At 37.7% G+C, this 18,215-nt stretch overlaps 1 protein-coding gene across 1 annotated transcript in view; it reads left to right on the forward strand.

Moving 5' to 3' along the window:
- The window catches only part of LOC123765249 (large proline-rich protein BAG6), a 45,293-nt gene that overhangs the window by 754 nt on the left and 26,324 nt on the right, over positions 1 to 18,215 (forward strand). Inside the window, 11 exon segments of the mRNA XM_069335498.1 lie at positions 3,027 to 3,107; positions 3,375 to 3,492; positions 4,103 to 4,330; positions 5,271 to 5,437; positions 5,845 to 6,017; positions 7,857 to 8,263; positions 9,266 to 9,448; positions 9,991 to 10,163; positions 11,920 to 12,093; positions 12,290 to 12,746; positions 16,211 to 16,433. Coding sequence (XP_069191599.1) covers positions 3,045 to 3,107; positions 3,375 to 3,492; positions 4,103 to 4,330; positions 5,271 to 5,437; positions 5,845 to 6,017; positions 7,857 to 8,263; positions 9,266 to 9,448; positions 9,991 to 10,163; positions 11,920 to 12,093; positions 12,290 to 12,746; positions 16,211 to 16,433 — 2,366 coding nt within the window. The 5' untranslated portion in view covers positions 3,027 to 3,044.

Genomic DNA, 18,215 nt, shown 5'->3' on the forward strand with positions numbered 1-18,215 from the left:
GGGTTAGACATACAGCATATATGAATGAATTAAATTGGGATTGCTTTGCATAGATCAATAAGCTATCAGCACATTCCTTTATTCTTGTGTTCTTAAATTGTATACATATACTGTATACAGTATATAAGGGGTAGGTTTACCATGTATACAGTATATGAGGGGTAGGTTTACCATGTATACAGAATATGTATATATGGTTAACAGAGGTCCCAGGACAGAGCCCAGGGGCACTCTACTTTCAATGTTCAATAAAATAACTATGCCCTAATCCAATATAAGATGACCCTCTATACTGTGTGTCACTCTTCCTAATGTCTTTCACGAACCAAAGTATCAAAGACTTTACTAAAGTAAAGGTATACTTTGTTGCAATCTTTTACCACTCACCTGCTTCAAAACTTTTTCAAACGGATATTTTAAGTACAGGGATCCTTTGTAAACAAAGCCATGTTATGAATTCTTTACTCCACATGATTATTTTTCTAGGTGTGTATTTTCTCGTTCTTAATGATACCTGCAATTTTCATGAAGGTTTTAAAGATGAATATGAATGGATTTTGAGATTATAAATTCAAGCTATTTTTTCCAAGAAATGTCAAGCTACTTTCCTAATAGTTTAATGCATGGGGTCTTTTACTCTTTTTAAAATTCGGCACCACATTTGCAACCATCCATGATTCTGTCATGAATTTAATTATTCAAGACATGGTTTCATTAAATGTATCCTTGCATATATCAAGAACCTTGGCAAATTCTCACTTGACTTGAGGAATTGAGCTTCAATATTTATATTATTTTAATAATTTCCTTGTTTGTTGGGTCATATTTAAATTATGCATTTAAATTTTTGGTCACATTGCTAGAATGGATATTTAAATTCACTCAAATGTGTACAGAGAAGGATGAATTAATTCTAGAAATTATAAACCACCCTTGTGAATAGATTAAGAAAGCTTAATTTGCATTATCTACCAAGGTGAATAGTAAGGGGTAACATGGATGAAAAGGTTTAACAAATGGAATAATGAGATAAATATACATAGGGTCTCTTAGTACAGTTGGCTTCATTCTCGACTCATAATTGTGGATTCAGAGTTCAATTCCTGGGCAGGACAAGAATGGTTGGGTACGTTTCTTTTCATCTAATGCCTTTGCTCACTGCATTGTTATATTCCAGCTGTAGATCTATTCTCATACTCCTTCCAAGTGCTATATTTTGGCTTGGTACTTTCACCTGATAATTATCTTTGTTGACCTGAGGAAGTTGAATACAGAGTCCAAAATAACACTTGAAAACAATATCAATTTGACATGTTACAGGTTCCTAACATAATACATGTTAGTAACCTTTATCATAAACCTACAGCCCGGCTTCAAAACAATTATTGTACAGTATTTACAAAAGCACTTTTAAGATGATAAACTTTACTGCATATATGAGAACTAAATTGTGTGTAAATAATAGCTGCTTTGGATCTACTATAAACCACCTGCTTATTGGCCCATTTGAAGTTTTTATATTGGTATATTTAACACACTGTTAATCATTTCTCTTTGTTGGGGACAGTCTGTGCTTAAGATAATTGAGGTCCTACTAGGCAACTACTGACCTTTCCTATGATGCAACCTACAACAATTGCCCGAGTCATGGTCACTGCTAGGTAAACAAAAGCTTCAGGTAAAAGAAAATATGCCCAATTATCTGTTCACCTGTGGGAATCGATCCCAAGACCTACAGTTATTAGCCGACTATGTCAGACCATTGCAGTACCCATTGCATTCGTCGTCTTCATCTTCTAGTGTGTGGCTTGGTCAACATTGCAGCACCCGTTATGCTTCACCTTTCCATAGAACACATAACCCTCGTGCACTCTGGTGTAGTTAAAGTAGTTCATCAACCGTATACTGATTGCTAGTTCGTGTCACCTCAGTGCCCCAATTGATTATCTCGTTGATGTGTATCATGTTAGCATGATTTCTTTCTGTACTGTATTTAAATTTGATGTCAAAAAGTTTGCAGATGCTCTTGAGCAGTATTTCTCAACCTTTATACTCTTTAAATAAACACACAGAGATTTGTCATCTGAAATGAGACAATTTGTCTTTGCTCCTGATACTGGTTTAAAAGAAAAAACTAAACACAAAAATAATTCAAAAATACATTTCATATAATTAGAATTAGCTTTGGGCTCTGCAGAACCTAGGTTGAGGAACTGATGCTCTAGAGAACAGATGCAAAATCAGAAGTGTATTTATAATAGATTATATATGTTCAACAGTAATGAATAGCTAAATGTCATCGGAATGTTTACTGTTGGAGTACAGATAATGCATTTTAGTGTCATGGAACATGAAAGTGTTAATAAAATCAAAGGGACCCAATTACCCAAGCATAGGCAAGTGGCTGGAATGTCTGGTAGATTTCATTTTCAAATTCATCACAATTTTGGCATTATGAACCTAACCAACAATCTGTTTATAATTGGTTTAGCTATTGCCTATTTGCTTGATGTGATATTTTTACAACGGTTATTAGCGCTACTTTTTTAATAAAAAGTGATCATGTAAAAATCTTGGTAGCCACCCAAAATTACTTTAGGTATTCTATTTAATATTTGTCTAAATTATTGAAATGTTAATATTTTTCTTCTTGCAATATGGTATTCTGGAAATTAGCCCTATCTCAAGTTTTCTTGATGGTTCTACAGTACTTCAGTTGTTTTAATAATAAAATTGTAGTGCTGTATGGTTTATAGGTTTTACTTGATATGATATTAAGTTTTGTCTTCAAATTTTATGTTAAGAATTTATTACAGTACAGTATTTACATTTTGCTTTCATGTACTAAAACAGTTTATATTCAAGCTCTGTGGTAAAAGCATACCAGTACTGAAATTGATTCAAGTGGGCTTATGTATTCTGCATCGTTCACTTGACTTTGTGCAGCATTGTATCGATAATAATATATTCATTACAAGACCTAGCTAATTCTATATAGTAATCCACATCTGATTTTTTTTTTTTAGGAATCTGTAGCAGCCAAGATGATTGATGTCACAGTGAAAACACTGGATTCTCAGAATCATCATTATTCTGTTCCAGATGATGTAAGTACCAATATTCTGTAAGAGTAACTTTGAATTTTTTTAATAACCAATATCTTTTATATTTATCATACTACTTTGCATAGTTAACTACACAGTATGTTATTCTGTTCATCATTAACTTCAGTCAGTGATGTCATGTTTTGTATTTCTGCTCACATAATTGAATAAAGAAGGCTGAGTATTCTAAACATCCTGCTACAGTGCTTTAGCCCACAATATTAAAATGCTACATTTTAAATTATGCTGCTTGTATCTTAAAATCCTCAGATTACTGTTAAGCAATTCAAGGAGAGGATATCATCATCTGTAAACATCCCAGCTGACAAGCAAAGACTAATCCACTGTGGGCGTGTCTTGCAAGATGACAAGAAGCTTGCAGATTATAGTAAGATCGTGTTGTACTATATCATTAGGCATTCAGACATTCACTGAAAATATGCATCACAATTTTCATTTAATTTTTGTTTTTCAAATATATGGTATCTGTTCAATATTAGAGAACACTTTCACATTGGCTTGAAACCCCCAAGTCTTATGTACGGTGGTGTAAGGAGCATATATATGGCATTGTGACTAGTAGTAACTTCATGGCAGATTTTTTTAATCATTTGAAAACCTTGCCCCTCACCTCTACTCTTCTAGATTTTTAAAAAATATTCTAGTCTATGATGTGTTAGCAAATGGAGGTCGCCTGTAAATCTATAAAACTGTAAACTGGTACCCACATTCAGGAAAGACACAATCCCTAGGACGATACTAGATTGGCATAAAAATGTTGTGGATAAAGTTAATTTTGCAAACATTTGTAAGCTGCCATATAACATGTCAATTTTTTATGTACAATTCGGTATCTACTTAATAGGTGATCGTTAATTGATGTCACAAACTTTAGTAAAAGTTTGTCTTTAGATAATATAGTGCCTTGAGATTAATTTAAAACTAGTCTTATTTACAAATACTATTTATTGTTTTTTATGAATGTTATATTTTTGCAGATGTACACGATAAGGTGGTGCATTTGGTGATGCGAGCACCTCCTCAGGCTAACAGTCGAGGTAACAATGGAGGTGCAAGCTCCTCAGGCAGTGGATCACCTAATGGACACCACCACCACCACCACCATCACCACCACCACCATCACCACCACCGCCGCCAACAACCCCCAGAGGGTGCTCAAGTTCTTCTTGGGTCATTTGTTGTCCCAGAAGATAATGAACCTTTAGGTGTGTATACTGTGTTGATAAATTCTCAAAGAGCAAGTCAAAGTGGTCATAAAAAGGCTTCTGTAGCATAAAAAGTTATGCTTGTTAGTTTTGTGTAATTATAATCCTTGGCTCTTTAACCCTTTAGCTGCTGTTGCCTTAATTTGAACGGTTAATTAACCATTCATCACTTTCTAAGACCTTTATTTCCTGCTAAAGTTGTTTGCATGTTGACTGATGAATAGAAACTTATGGTGATGGCGTACTCTTTGGGGAAAAGTCTGGTATGTAAATGTTTGCCAGCATAATAGAATAGTGACTGTGTATTTATCACTATATATAACATTTTGCTTTTCTTCCATATATTTATAAAGTTATTTCATCATTTATAACACAACCCACCTGGCTATTACCACCAAGTGAGTTGTTACGAATTATGACTTGACTTAAAGTTAGCTTAAAACTACTTAATGCTGCCACCACCTTCCCCTTTGAGGAAAATGGGGACAAACACCCAAATCCATGTTTTGCCACTTGTTAAACCCGATTTAGCCATAGAAGTCATCCTGCTTAATGTATTCTGTTGTGACCAGTTATTGATTAAAGTTGATTGTTAGTTTAGCTGTAGAGTTTATTTCTAAATTTATGGTATAGTTGGTAGAGAAAGTAGCTTAATTATAGTAATGAATTTAATTATTAAATGTTATGCTTTATTGTCTTGACTAGATAATGACTTTTATTGTTCATTAGTCAAGCAAGAAAGATAAAACAAAAAATGTATGCTGTTATGTTTGTTATTGCAACAAAAGATTGGGTCAAGCCCTGAACGTTTTGATAACTGCCTTCTCATTTTATTGTAAATTAGCTTTTCCTTAAATGATGCACTGTACATATGTACATCAATATTTAATGCTTGATATTTGATATTTTGCATGGTTTTAACAACATTTTCCTTTTCAAGTTCCCCCAACACAAGGGCCCAGTTCATCTGGTGTCCGTTTGCATCAAGCACGAACAATGTTGGATCGTGCCTCTGCGGTCCTTGACCAACTAGACCAAAGACTTCGTTTGGGGGAGGAGACGATTCCATCTACAGAGTCAACGCCTGATAGTGACCAGGCTGCTAGTGTAAGCAAAGTTGGCTATTATTTACGTAACTTCTTTTTATTTAATTAATGTTTGGGTAAAATTTGGAGCTGGTGTTGAACCCTACATTACTGTAGATAAGATGCAGTTTTCATAAATGAATGGTGTAGGCAGAGTAGCATTATTAGATATTCAGTGACATATTGTCACAATGATAGTATGTGACGTATTGTCGCAATATGATAGTATGCGACATATTGTCACATGGCTTGGCTTGGTTTGTCACAAAGGAAACATGAGGGTAAAAATTGGATTAATATGTAAATAGGGTTTTATTGTTGAAAAGAGGTACTTGTACATAGGTACACTGAAAAATTGGATAATGTCTTATGATTATTAAGGATCCAGATAAGATTTAATTTCTAAGTTCCAGATATTTAAACTTGCAGGTATCCGAAACGGTAAGAGATGCGGATGCAGGCATGATGGAAACGGAATCTGCTAGTGCGAGTAGACCAGATAATGCATCATTAGATGAGGGTGCTACAACAGCAGGAAGTGCAGCGACCCCTCCTGTTGATGAGATGGAAGCATTGTACTCTGAAATGGATGCTCTCAATAAGTATGTTTTAAAATTGTTTTGAATTTTATTTCATTTACATTTTTTGTTTGCTATACACATTCGTTATCCCATTCCCATTTTCATGGTCTGGGTAGCCATCAACATGCAGGAAAGTGGAGAGGTTATTGCTCTTAAATAATAAAAACTTCACAGATAAAGAAGCTATAACACTCCAGCAGTCATCCACAGCAGTAACCTATTGCTACTAGTGTAGTGTGCTCACGAATTGCCATTCTTTGCATACAAATAAATTAAATATTTTACAAACAGCTTGCATCCAATCGGTCCCTTGCCATATGCCATAGGATGTCCATAGTCTTCCCTCTTTCTCACACACTTGCCAGCCATGTCTGCCCACCTTCTTTCTGGCCTTCCTCTTCTCTTCCTATCCTCAAATGCACTGGGATTACACTCTGCGCCAGTTTATAGTCCTCCATTCATTCAAATGCCCAAATCATCTTGGTATGTTCTACTTAATCTTGAGGTTTATTGACTTCTGCACACCACATCTTTCCATCTGCAGCTTTAATTCTTTTTTTCAAATCAAAGCATTTAAATATTGTACAATACTTTAATATAGTTAAATACTATAGTTGTGTATAATCTGAGGAAGAGCACCAAGCTCCAGGTGTTTAGTCTTCGTAGTGTTCTCTACTGTATAGCATTTTGAAGCTTCCAATGGGGGGTGGTTCTTGTACCCTCTTTTCTAATTTAGGCCATCTATCAACCACTCATTGCAAAAGTGTTTTGTAATATGTTTTCATGCACAATGAAAGGAGACAACAATTATGCTAGACGTGATAACATGATAAATCTGAGAAAGTCTTTGGAACAGTGTGGAATCGAAAAAGCATCCTGGGTCACTCTGGAGGCGCACGGTGCCAGCTTATGAAAACTTTGTTGTTAATTCCTTACAGTGGCTATGGAGAAATGGTCATAGCCCTATGCACAACTGTCTGACTCTTTTTGGTACTAATTGCGTTTTCCTTGATGTTTCACCGTTTCTCTATCACTTGTTTTTCTTCATTTTCAAGAGTACGTGTGTTTAACTTGATAAATCACATAATTCACGTAACACAACTGTTTAACGCATGTTTCGGTTGATGATTGGGTTTACCTGATAATACTCCATTACAACCATAGGGAGTAGTGAAAAGGTTATGAACATAATATACAATAGTGTTAGGCTCTGGAAGATGACATATGGCATAATTGGCACCATATAGGTGAGAGTATAGTTTGAAAGAAAGGTGCAGACCACCAATGTGGCGCACACGCATGACGTGGGCTCTTCCTAGTTAGTACATGGTACTCCTAGCTCATACCTTTCCTTTCCTTTCTTGAAAGACACTGTTCCACACAAAGTAGCAATGATGCTTTCAAGTGTACCATTATAGGCGTGGCATTTCTTGTTTTGAATGTTCTTATTATCCACCTGATCACTTTCCAGGCTGTTGCTGTTTGCTCTGAACATTAAATCTTCTGCCATTATTATTTTTAGTCTTTTGACTTGGATGCTTTTTCTGAGGAAATCTGTCTTGAATCCTTGAAGTTTTTGTTTAAAGGAGGGCTCACTCGGTATCTTCCCAAGCTACTGTTATTCCTGTCAAGCTTGCGTATGAACATTTGCACTGCTCTTTTCTTGGATGACGTTTCCAGTCTGGGTGGAAACTGGATAATGATGTATGTAACTGGGGAAAAAATGGCATCTGAGGTATACAAAGATTGGCTATAACTCAATAGTATTATGGTTAATATGCAAATTAACTTGTACATTTAAAATTTTGATGAATAAATTCTTAATACTGTGTTATAAATGCAATTTTCTTTTTCTTTTAGCATGGATCCAGCAACATTAATCCCAGCTCCTGCACCAACCCAGATGATGGGTGCAATCAATGGTAGTTTGGCAGGTGGTCTGGCACAGGCAGCATCTGCAGCAGTTGCTTCAGCCCTTTCATCCCTTACTCGAGGAGGAGCTGGGACTGGCAGCCCTGTTACTCGTACTTCGTCTAGACCAACTGTTAGTGCCGCTGCTAGCTCTGCGACCAATTCAACTACTGATTCTACAACAAACCCGTCTGCTACAACCTCGACAACGAGCAGCAGCAGTAGTAGTAGCAGCAGCAACAGCGGCACCACAACTGGCGGCGGTGGTGGTGGTGGTGGTGGGGGTGGCAGCGGTGGTGGCCCCCTTCGTGGCTTTCCCCAGGGTAGTGTTCGCACACTAACTGTCAGAATTACAAGTAAGGCTAGAATATTACCCCAGTCACATCACACTCTTCTTTTGCTTTTCATAAATAGCATGTTTTTAGTTTCTCATCGTCATTAAAGAATTTGTATTTCATTATGATTGAACAACTGCAATAATACACACAGAAATCACAATAGTGTGACATGTCAAATGAACAAATCCACAAGGGCCTTGACGAGGGTTCGAACCTACGCACGGGATGTTCCCAGCTGCACCTTAGTCAACTGTGCCACGACATGGTTAAAAGAATTGCAATCTGGAGTGCTACTGCCCTCACTAGGGCAGTAGTGAAAGGACATGATATTAAATGGCTTCCAGAATGAAGAAATGAGCTATGAAGAGAGGCTAGTGGTATTAAATATGCTGAAGCTAGATAATAAAAGGGGAAAAAATTGGTATCGCATAGAAAATAGTAACAGGAATAAACACACTTGATAAGGGTTTTGTCAAACCTGCAACTTAAAGCCCAAGAGGCCATAGGTTAAAGCTACGAAACATGAGTGCCAGAAAATATGCTAAAATTCTCTCGTAAACATATTTGTGGATGATTGGAATGATTTGGATGAAAAGGTGCTCACCTATCGGTGACTGGACGAGTGAAATCTACCTCTTTATGCTATTCCTTCTTCTACTTGGTCTTCCTGACTTGGTGCCTTCTTTTGATGATTACTTTTACTCTTTCTAGCCATTTATATGTACTGTATATGGTACACAAATTACCTCTTGATGTTTAATTTTTCATCACTTTTTGTTTCTTAGCTGTGGACGGAAGCACATGCGCGAACAAACTAGATAGCCACATGATGATATAGCAGTAGGTAGATACCGGTAACTCCGAGGCAACTCTGGGAGTCACGTTTGGGTCAAATTTAGAATAAATACAAAAAAAATTAAGTTTACAATTAAGAAGTTAAGGTAATCTTACTTAATATATTGTCATACTTTTTATCCTTGTAATTAATAGCCTTACTTTTTTTTGTTTTTTTTTGCTTAGATCCTCGATCAACGGTAGCAGAAATGAACCTGCAAGGAGGTAGTACATCTGCTTCGTCCTCTAGTGGCAGTGGCACTGCTGCCACTTCAAGCACAGCAGAAGCAGACAGCAATAGGAATAGCTCCGAAGCCCAAAGCCAGAGTAGTTCCAGTGGTACTGGTGCTACATCATCTAGCACAGCAGGTAACAAATGTGAAATTCAACATTAATATATATTATAGATTACCCAGATGGGCTTTAGATCAAGAATGGTTATTGGAAAATTTTGGTAATTTTTATACAGTACAATGGACGTTTGGAAAAATGAAGCTAATTTTAACTTGAAAATATATGCAAAATTGTTTAGTAGTAAAATAATGTAAATAATGCACGTAAGTGTAATAGTATGTTCTAGGGTTTTCAAGTGATTTGGAGATCCTTGGTTTTGGTAGACGAGCGCTGCTATTGCGAAGACAATTTTTTTCTTTATGCACATTTGCTTCTAACAGCAAGGAAGTTGGAGCATTTTCACACCATTGATAGATAAACTGACATGTGATATGTTGGAAAATATTTCATATTTCAAGTTTTCAATTCTGAAGGAATTTTAATTATTTGCAGGAAAAATCTGCTTAAGGCAGATTTTGAGAAAAAAATTGCAGTATTCCTTAGAGGGCAAGAAACTCTGAAAAAGGCTTTAAACATATTGTAAAGGTAAAATTATTTGCTAATTCTTTTCATGTTAGCAGATGAGGGCAGCAGTAGTGATGGAGGCCTAGGTAGTGTGCGTCTGGAACACCCGCGCTGTGCTGTGATGGTGGAAGTTCTGGACCAGTTTAATCAGATCCAACGCCGTCTTGAACCATACCTGGTTCGCTATCGTCTAGCTATGGCTAATGACCCTGTGTACAGTAGTGAGGTTTGTGGATAATTGTTTAATGGAATACCTAACCCTATTACTTTCATGTTTATTACCAGTGTTGTTGAATGGATTCTCTGATTTATTGTTAAGCATTGTTAAATTAGGATTTTAGAGCCTTATGTCTGTCTACTGTATAGATATTAAAGCCTCTCTGGCATATGTTGAGCATGTATAATAGTTGACAATTGATAACATCATTTTGTTTTATATTTATTGTTTTTAGATTCAGCTTCTCGGGGAAAAAAGATCCAAGTAGCACAGGCTTTGGTAAGCCCGTAGTGGACTTTGTGGCACAGGAGCGGGGCTGTAACTGGGGTGTTTCTGAGCATCACATTTTCTATGCTTAAAATAAAGATCCACTGTGTCAAAAGACTGGATGATGCTGCAGGCAAGGTGACACGGGTACTGAGGCTATGGAAATTTTCAAGTAGTCCCTACAGAGTTCTTATAAGAGCTACGGAATACTGGAGATTATTTAATTGTACCGAAAGAGGGCTCTTGCTCACCACCTTGTTGGTGTATCTAGTCACCTACACTTAATCGCCACCAGGTGCTGTCAGCATAAAGACCCTCACTGGGTTTCCTGACGAAGGGGCAGCCCTTATCTCAAAATAACCTCAAGAGAACCATCTTAAGATTGTCCTGGCTTTCTTGTGTTGATTGGATTTTTTATGTTAGCGATTGGCAGGATTTTCACTGTTTGGATCTTGATACCATGTGCACAGAGGCTTTGCTTGTTAGCGTTGCCCGCAGTAATGTGTTCAGTACAGTATTTACAAATCATTGAATCTTCCTATAGATCTGGGTTGTGTTGTAGTCGAGCATGTAAATGGTTTAACCATGTGAACCTACATGGCTAAATTCAGTGCATTGGAATATCTACCAGGGACATGCTGGTTAATCTGTGCTAATATGCAAAGAGTACATTTTTCAACTTTTGTATATGGGGATGGACTGTTCTAAGTAGGTCATGCCTTGGCAGTGTTCCTTTACTCTTTATTTAGAGATTTATTGTAGTATTTTGGACATCTAACATTACTTGATTCTTAGACAGTTGATTACAGAACTCTCGAGTTAACACCCGGCCATCTTTCAAATACTCGAGTCAGAAGTGGCGGGTCAATTGACAGGTTGGACAGGTTGTTAGGTTTTTTACTTTTCATTTTTAGTATGCTATTCGAGCTAAATTAATTATAAAATATGAACTATTTTTGGCCCAGCAATCCATTTTGTATGTTGGAGCAAATACAGTAGTTGGCTTAGATACAGTGCTATCATTTTAAGAGGATGAGCTGAAATCACTTGATTGCCAGGGTTAAAGCTTGGTTGTTACTCTCTGGGGGACGACTCCCTCTGCCTGATCACTTCATTAGTATTATCTGGCAGCTTTCCAGTCGTGTCTTCTCTAATAAGCCATTTCCTAACACTTGATCTGTGCTGCATTGCATCAAGAATTCAATTTCCCAGCTGCTGCTCTAGTTGGTTCAGATGAGTTGCCCTCGTGTCCTGGTACCACTGTGTTGCCCCTTATAAATCATGCAGAATTCTACCCTGTGACAATGGATTATTAAACTTAATGATTAAGAAAGATGTTTTACCATATTCAAAGCTTTCTTTTTTACAGATTTGACAAAAGATTACATACCATTGATCACAGATTTGGTAAAAATAGAGTACATCCATGTGTTGGAAGATGCTTTGACAGTGATATGGAAGCTTGTATAAATTTGGTACCGTGTATTTTTATTTTTAGGAGACAGCCTCGTTGCAGCAAGAGCAATGGCTTTTGTGGCGGGTATCTGAGGTACTTCATTTTGTCTCTCATGCCATGCATGCCATCAGTGATATAATGGTAGACCTTCGGCGTCCACCCCCAAGACAGTTAAGGGCTCGACCAATTATAATTCAGCAACCAGCTCTTGTACAGGTATGCTCAAAATTAGTCTTTTTCTTTGTTGTTGTTTAGAATAGAACTATATACAGTATAAATTTTTGTTATTTGACTAAGATTCACTGTACTAAATTTGTTTATCTCATCGTATACTTAAAGAAATGGAGCTCCATTTTTCTTATAATTAATTTAATTACTGTATAGTGTTGCAAAATGCTGAATTCTTTTCTAGGCTCAGATCAATGTAACGACCAGTTCAGATCCGGGACGCACGAGTGTGAGTGTAAGAGGTGGGAGTCGTCCTAGTACTGCCAATACCCAGTCGCCATCCAGCAATGCCACACCTAGTACCACCTCGGCAGATGCGACACCACCACCACCTGCCGCATCCTCAATGTCATCATCTACTCGTTTTTTTACCATTCCGGGGCCAGGTGGTGCAAGTATTACCCTACCTGTCTCGGGTGCATCATCTGCCTCTCCTTCAACAACTGCTGCAAATCCAGGCTCCACTACATCTACTAGTAATATGAGTCAAGCTGCATCTGCACAAGCCCGCAGTTTGGCCTCTTTACTAAATCTAGGATCCATGCAAGGATTTCCTATGGATGGAGGTGACTTAGTATTAATGGAAGTGGGGCCTCATGGAATCACCATTGACTCTGTTTCTGCTGAAGGTAGTGGTGCAGGTATGCATTTGTGTTCATGATTTCTCGGATACTGATTCGTATTTTAGAGAAAGGTTACCCGCCAAACACACACCGGAACTATGACGTCACTATAACGTTCAAACGAGGCTTGACACCTAACAGTTGTAACGACCAATATAGCAAGTTATAACAATGTTCTAATATGGCCATAAACATTCTATAACAAGATGTAAAAACTTTATTACAGGTTGTAACAAGGAAACCATAGGGACTGTTGCGTAGTGTGTTTGTAGGGTAATGCATAGTTTTTATGTAATTATAATATTTGTATTTTTTTCCCAGTCTACAGAAAACAAAATAATGCAAAGGTTGAGGTGTAGGATAGTCGGTGATTTCATGATTAAACGTTTGTGAAAAAACATATTATTGAGTAATACAAGACTATATTCTAGAAGATTGTTTATGAATATATTGGATTTCTTGGTGGCCTCTTTAGGGATAGTTTGAGGGTTTATCAGGTTCTCTTACTGTAATTCTACTTACAGATTGTAATTCAGTATCCCAAGAATGCACCATTGTAGGTTCCCTTTGTCATTGAATCCCAATGGCAGCTACTGTTACTATTTTTTTTTCCAAGATTAAGTATCTGAACTTGGCATGGGTAATTCCTTGATGTTATCACCAGTGAGGATAATAAAATGCTGTCTCCTCAGTACCACCCCTCTCTGCTTCTAAAGTGGGACTGTAACTTAAGAGATTAACAAATACTTTGAAGAATTACATGGCAAAAGCAGTAGGAACACTGGTCTTGAGAGCTCACAAAATCTGGAACAGAGGAAAATGTAGTTCCAATGTTTAAATCGAATAAAGTCAAAACTTGTAAATGGTTGTACGTTTATAATAGGGAAATGTTAAAATAATTACAGTACGTTAGTTACACAAGTGTCGCAGATTGACCATATATTGACCAGGAGGCCTGGTCGACGACCAGGCCGTGGGGACGCTAAGCTCCGGAAGCACCTCAAGGTAATAGGGTAACATGTAGACACTTGTCAGACCCTGGAAATTTATTTGCAACAACATTGAAGGAAGGAAACTGACAGGGAGCACTTTACTATTAACCAGGTAATGTTGTTGGGAAGATGGGGGGGGGGGGGGGGGGGGGGGGGGGGGGGGGGGGGGGGGGGGGGGGGGGGGGGGGGGGGAAGGAACAAAGGAAGAGGGGGAAGACTATCCAACAACACTTGTGAGAGTTCCCTGACAATGGCTTAAAAATATGATACAAAGGAAGGCTGGGGTAGATTATATTTTTACTGTCAAAGACCATTTGATACTTCAGAATAGGCTCATGCAGAAGATGGAGAAGCTGGAATAATTGGAGGATGTTGAACTGGGCAAGCTTAATGCCTAACATACACACAGCAAAGAGGCAGTGGTTGGCGAGCAGGAGGAATGTGACGATTTGGGTTGCACCCTTTTGCTCGTTTCTAGGACTACAACTGGGTCTCAATTTATACAAATGACATATCCAATGGATTGACCATATAAATGTCATTTGCATACCACCCAAAACTAATGAATGTAAAAACCGAGAAGGACCTTGACAATCCCAGAAGTGAACAAACAACTGGCTGATTTTAACCCTAGTATGCATAAGGTATTAAATATAGGAATGGGGGAATATAGGAATGATTGTTATAGATAACAATTTATACTGTAGGGTAAGGTAACTGCATGAATTGGAAAGACAAGATTGGATATAATTCTAGTGATTTAGCACACATGATTATGAAATGTTAAATATACTGCATGTGCTATTCATAATTGGTCTCTCAATACTGAGGCCCTTGAACCCAAAAGGAGTGCCTGCGATTTGTTTCCAATGTGGCGTCTGTTGACTGAGCTTATCTTGAGATGATTTCGGGGCTTTTAGTGTCCCCGCGGCCCGGTCCTCGACCAGGCCTCTACCCCCAGGAAGCAGCCCGTGACAGCTGACTAACACCCAGATACCTATTTTACTGCTAGGTAACAGGGGCATAGGGTGAAAGAAACTCTGCCCATTGTTTCTCGCCGGCGCCTGGGATCGAACCCAGGACCACAGGATCCACAAGTCCAGCGTGCTGTCCGTTCGGCCGACCGCCTCCCCTCCCCTGGAGGCCAGAGGAAGCGAGTGCGAGTCCCAGGTACATGCGGGACTTTTAAATCTTAAGCTGTATTTTACATCATTCTCACTGATTGGTACTGTGGGGTGGGAAATGGCACAATCTTCCCTGATTGACATGTACTCGCCAAGTTGTGCTTGCGGGGGTTGAGCTCTGGCTCTTTGATCCCGCTTCTCAACTGTCAATCAATTGGCATAAAGATTACCGAGCCTACTGAGCTCTATCATGTCTACACTTGAAACTGTGTGGAGTCAGCCTCCACCACATCATTGCCTAATGCATTCCATCTGTTAACTACTGACAATGAAAGTTCTTTTTAACATCCCTTTCTAACATGTGCATTTGAAGGGTTGAAGCCTTGATTATTAGCTACATTTTGTGCTTTATTTATGAAATTGGTCAACTTTAAGTATTTTTATTTTTTATTTGCAGGAAAATCTTGTAATAATAGTTAGCAACTAGTATATTATTTTGTATTGGGTATTTTTAAGAAGGAAAAATGGTGACTCCCTGTTGCTAGCTGCACTGAGATAACTACACTATTAACTCATGTCAGCCCTTTCAAGTCATTAATATTGTACCTGGTTGCTGTCACCAATTTCTAGCTCCTTTAGTTGAGGAAGTCTAGAGCAAGTATGCCTTAAACCTGACCAAAATTTTCTAGGAAGCTTTCTAAATTGTTACCACCTCGGGAATCGTTGTTGAATAATAAGTTGTCCAAAATCTGACAAAATCAGGCCTTGGGAACATCCCCAAAATGGACTTCAAAATATTTGACTGGCCATTAATTACAAAATACCAAAAAATCTAATTTATGGTTTTCAAAAAGAGAGAGATTAATCTTGACAGGTAAAATGGTTTAAAATAAATGCTTGTAAAATAACTTATGACACTACAGACATTATTATGCTGCAAGTAGTCATCTGTGACATCGCATAATTTAAATAGACAATACACTATTTGGAGTGTATGCAAGAATGGACATTTAAACATGTTTATCAACTGCTACGGTTTTCAATTCTTAAATCCATCCTGTTTATTAGTTAAACTTTAAATTTAATTTGAACCATTTCTCATTTACTCCATTTAATTCTTGCAACATGGTTAAATATTTTTTCTTTCTGTGCCTCGGACCGGAATATACACGGTACAAGTACCATGTATACCTGTTCAGTGTGCTGTGCATCAGTGTGCTTTATATTTGTAATGTACTTGCAGCACTTAGATTAATTTAAACACAAATTCTTTAGTCTGTATGTGGGGAAAATTTATTTCTCAATATTGTTTTGGTTTAAATTTTATCAGTATTTCTTACTTGACCCTAACGTCTTCAATTTTCAGGAGGATCGGCTCCCCCTCCAGAGCTCATTCAGAACATAGTTTCCTCAATTACAAACCAGCTAGGTGTTCGTCTTGGAGGTTCCCCTCCTTCCAATTCCGCTTCCAACCCTTCCTCCACAGCCAATACCACCAGTTCCTCCACTACTGTTTCTTCTGCCTCAACCTCTAGCTCTGGTGTTCAGAGTACAGGTCCAGGACGCAACAGTCAGGCTGCTGGCAACAGGTACGTTTCTCATCACTCGTAATGTATTTAAAATTTTGAAATGCGACTATCTATGGTATTTGCTAAATTAAACTGGTTTACAATTATCTGGGGTCGTAATATGGGTATATGTGCATACATTAAAACATCTTTTTTAGTTTTGAGTATTGGACAATTAAAATTTGGGTTCGTTCAACAAAGCTTACAGTTAACATTTAAGTATCTGACATTGCTATATACAGGACTACCTTCTTTTCACATACCCTTAAACCTTAAATTTATAACGAATATGTTGTCTTTAGCCAGAGAATTCATTTAGGCAATTGTTAAAAATTATAAATTCCCACTTCTTGACTTGATGCTTAACGAGTGCTAATTTATTGAAGGTAAATAAAGACTGATTACCACAGGGACTGTTTAATAAGTAGTACTTCATAATGTACTTCGTAATGGTATCTATTATAGACCATACCTAAATGTGTAGGAAAGTGGATAAAAACACTTAGTGCATTAGATAAACATTCCTTTTTGTGTGTGTGAGAGTGAGATTTTACCATTAAAACACATTCCAAATGGAAAACTGAATGAGAAATGTTGTAAATACATGTGGTGGGCTACTCGCATACCAACTATGTAATTACATAAGCGAGGGTAAAGGATGAGAGCTATGTTTTTGGATTTTTGGATTCGGTATTCCTTGTCATATAACGCTTTGAAACTACTGTACTGACTGTTCTGGTCTCCTCCACCTTCTCGCTTAGCTGTTCCAACCATCTACCACTATTTGCAAAAGAAAACTTTCTAATACTATTTTGGCACCTTTGTTTCTTTAGCTTGAATCTGTGTCTTCTTGTTGAAGTTGCTGGTTTCAGGAATTCCTCTTTGTCAATTTCGTTGATTCCTGTTATTATTTTGTAACTGGTGATCATATCACCTCTTTCTTCTATCTTCTAGCTTTGACATATTTAATGCCTCTTATCTCTCTTTGTAACTCTTTGTTTTTCATTTCCAGAAGCCATTTTGTAGCATGCCTTTGCACCTTTTCCAGTTTATTGATGTGCCTGCTGAAATATGGGCATCATACAAACTACTACATGTTCCAATTTTGGTATAATAAGTCATGAAGTTTATTTTAGTATTTTGCCATCCATGGATTTAAGAGTCTGAAGTTGGAAAGTGACACCTTCGCTCCTCGAACAGTGTTTTTGTGTGTTCGATGACCAAACCACACACCAGAAGATGAGGAGGTCGATGACATTTCAGTCCGTCCTGGACCAGTTATGAAGTTGATTGTGATGGGGGAGAGAGGGAGGCATGGGCAATAAGTAAGGCAAGAGTGGTGTATGGTTTGGTCATCATATCTTCAGCTACGTTATTGTGACTCGTCAGCTTCGTTGTGTTCCTCTTGTAACAGTTTACTCTCCAAATCTGTCCCTAGATCTCATTCTTTATTTGTTATTTAATTCCTTTTCATATAATTTTTAAATTGTGTGTGGTCTATTTTCTCTGATTCCACATTCCATAACATGACATATATTCACATTGAATTCCATTTGCTACATGTCAGTCCAAGCACTTATTTTATCTAAGATACATTTGAAGGGCATGACCATTGTGTACATCTCTTATCTTCCCCAGTATCTTGGGTATCATTTGCAAACATGTTCATATTATCTATTCCTTCTGGTAGATTGTTTATGTAGACGATGAACATTACTGGTGCACGAACTGAACCCTGCGGTACTCTACTAGTAATACTTCTCCAGTCAGATACATTATCTCTGATTGCTGCCCCTCATCTGT

This window comes from Procambarus clarkii, chromosome 33, assembly GCF_040958095.1.
Source record: "Procambarus clarkii isolate CNS0578487 chromosome 33, FALCON_Pclarkii_2.0, whole genome shotgun sequence".
NCBI classification, from domain to species: Eukaryota; Metazoa; Arthropoda; class Malacostraca; order Decapoda; family Cambaridae; genus Procambarus; species Procambarus clarkii.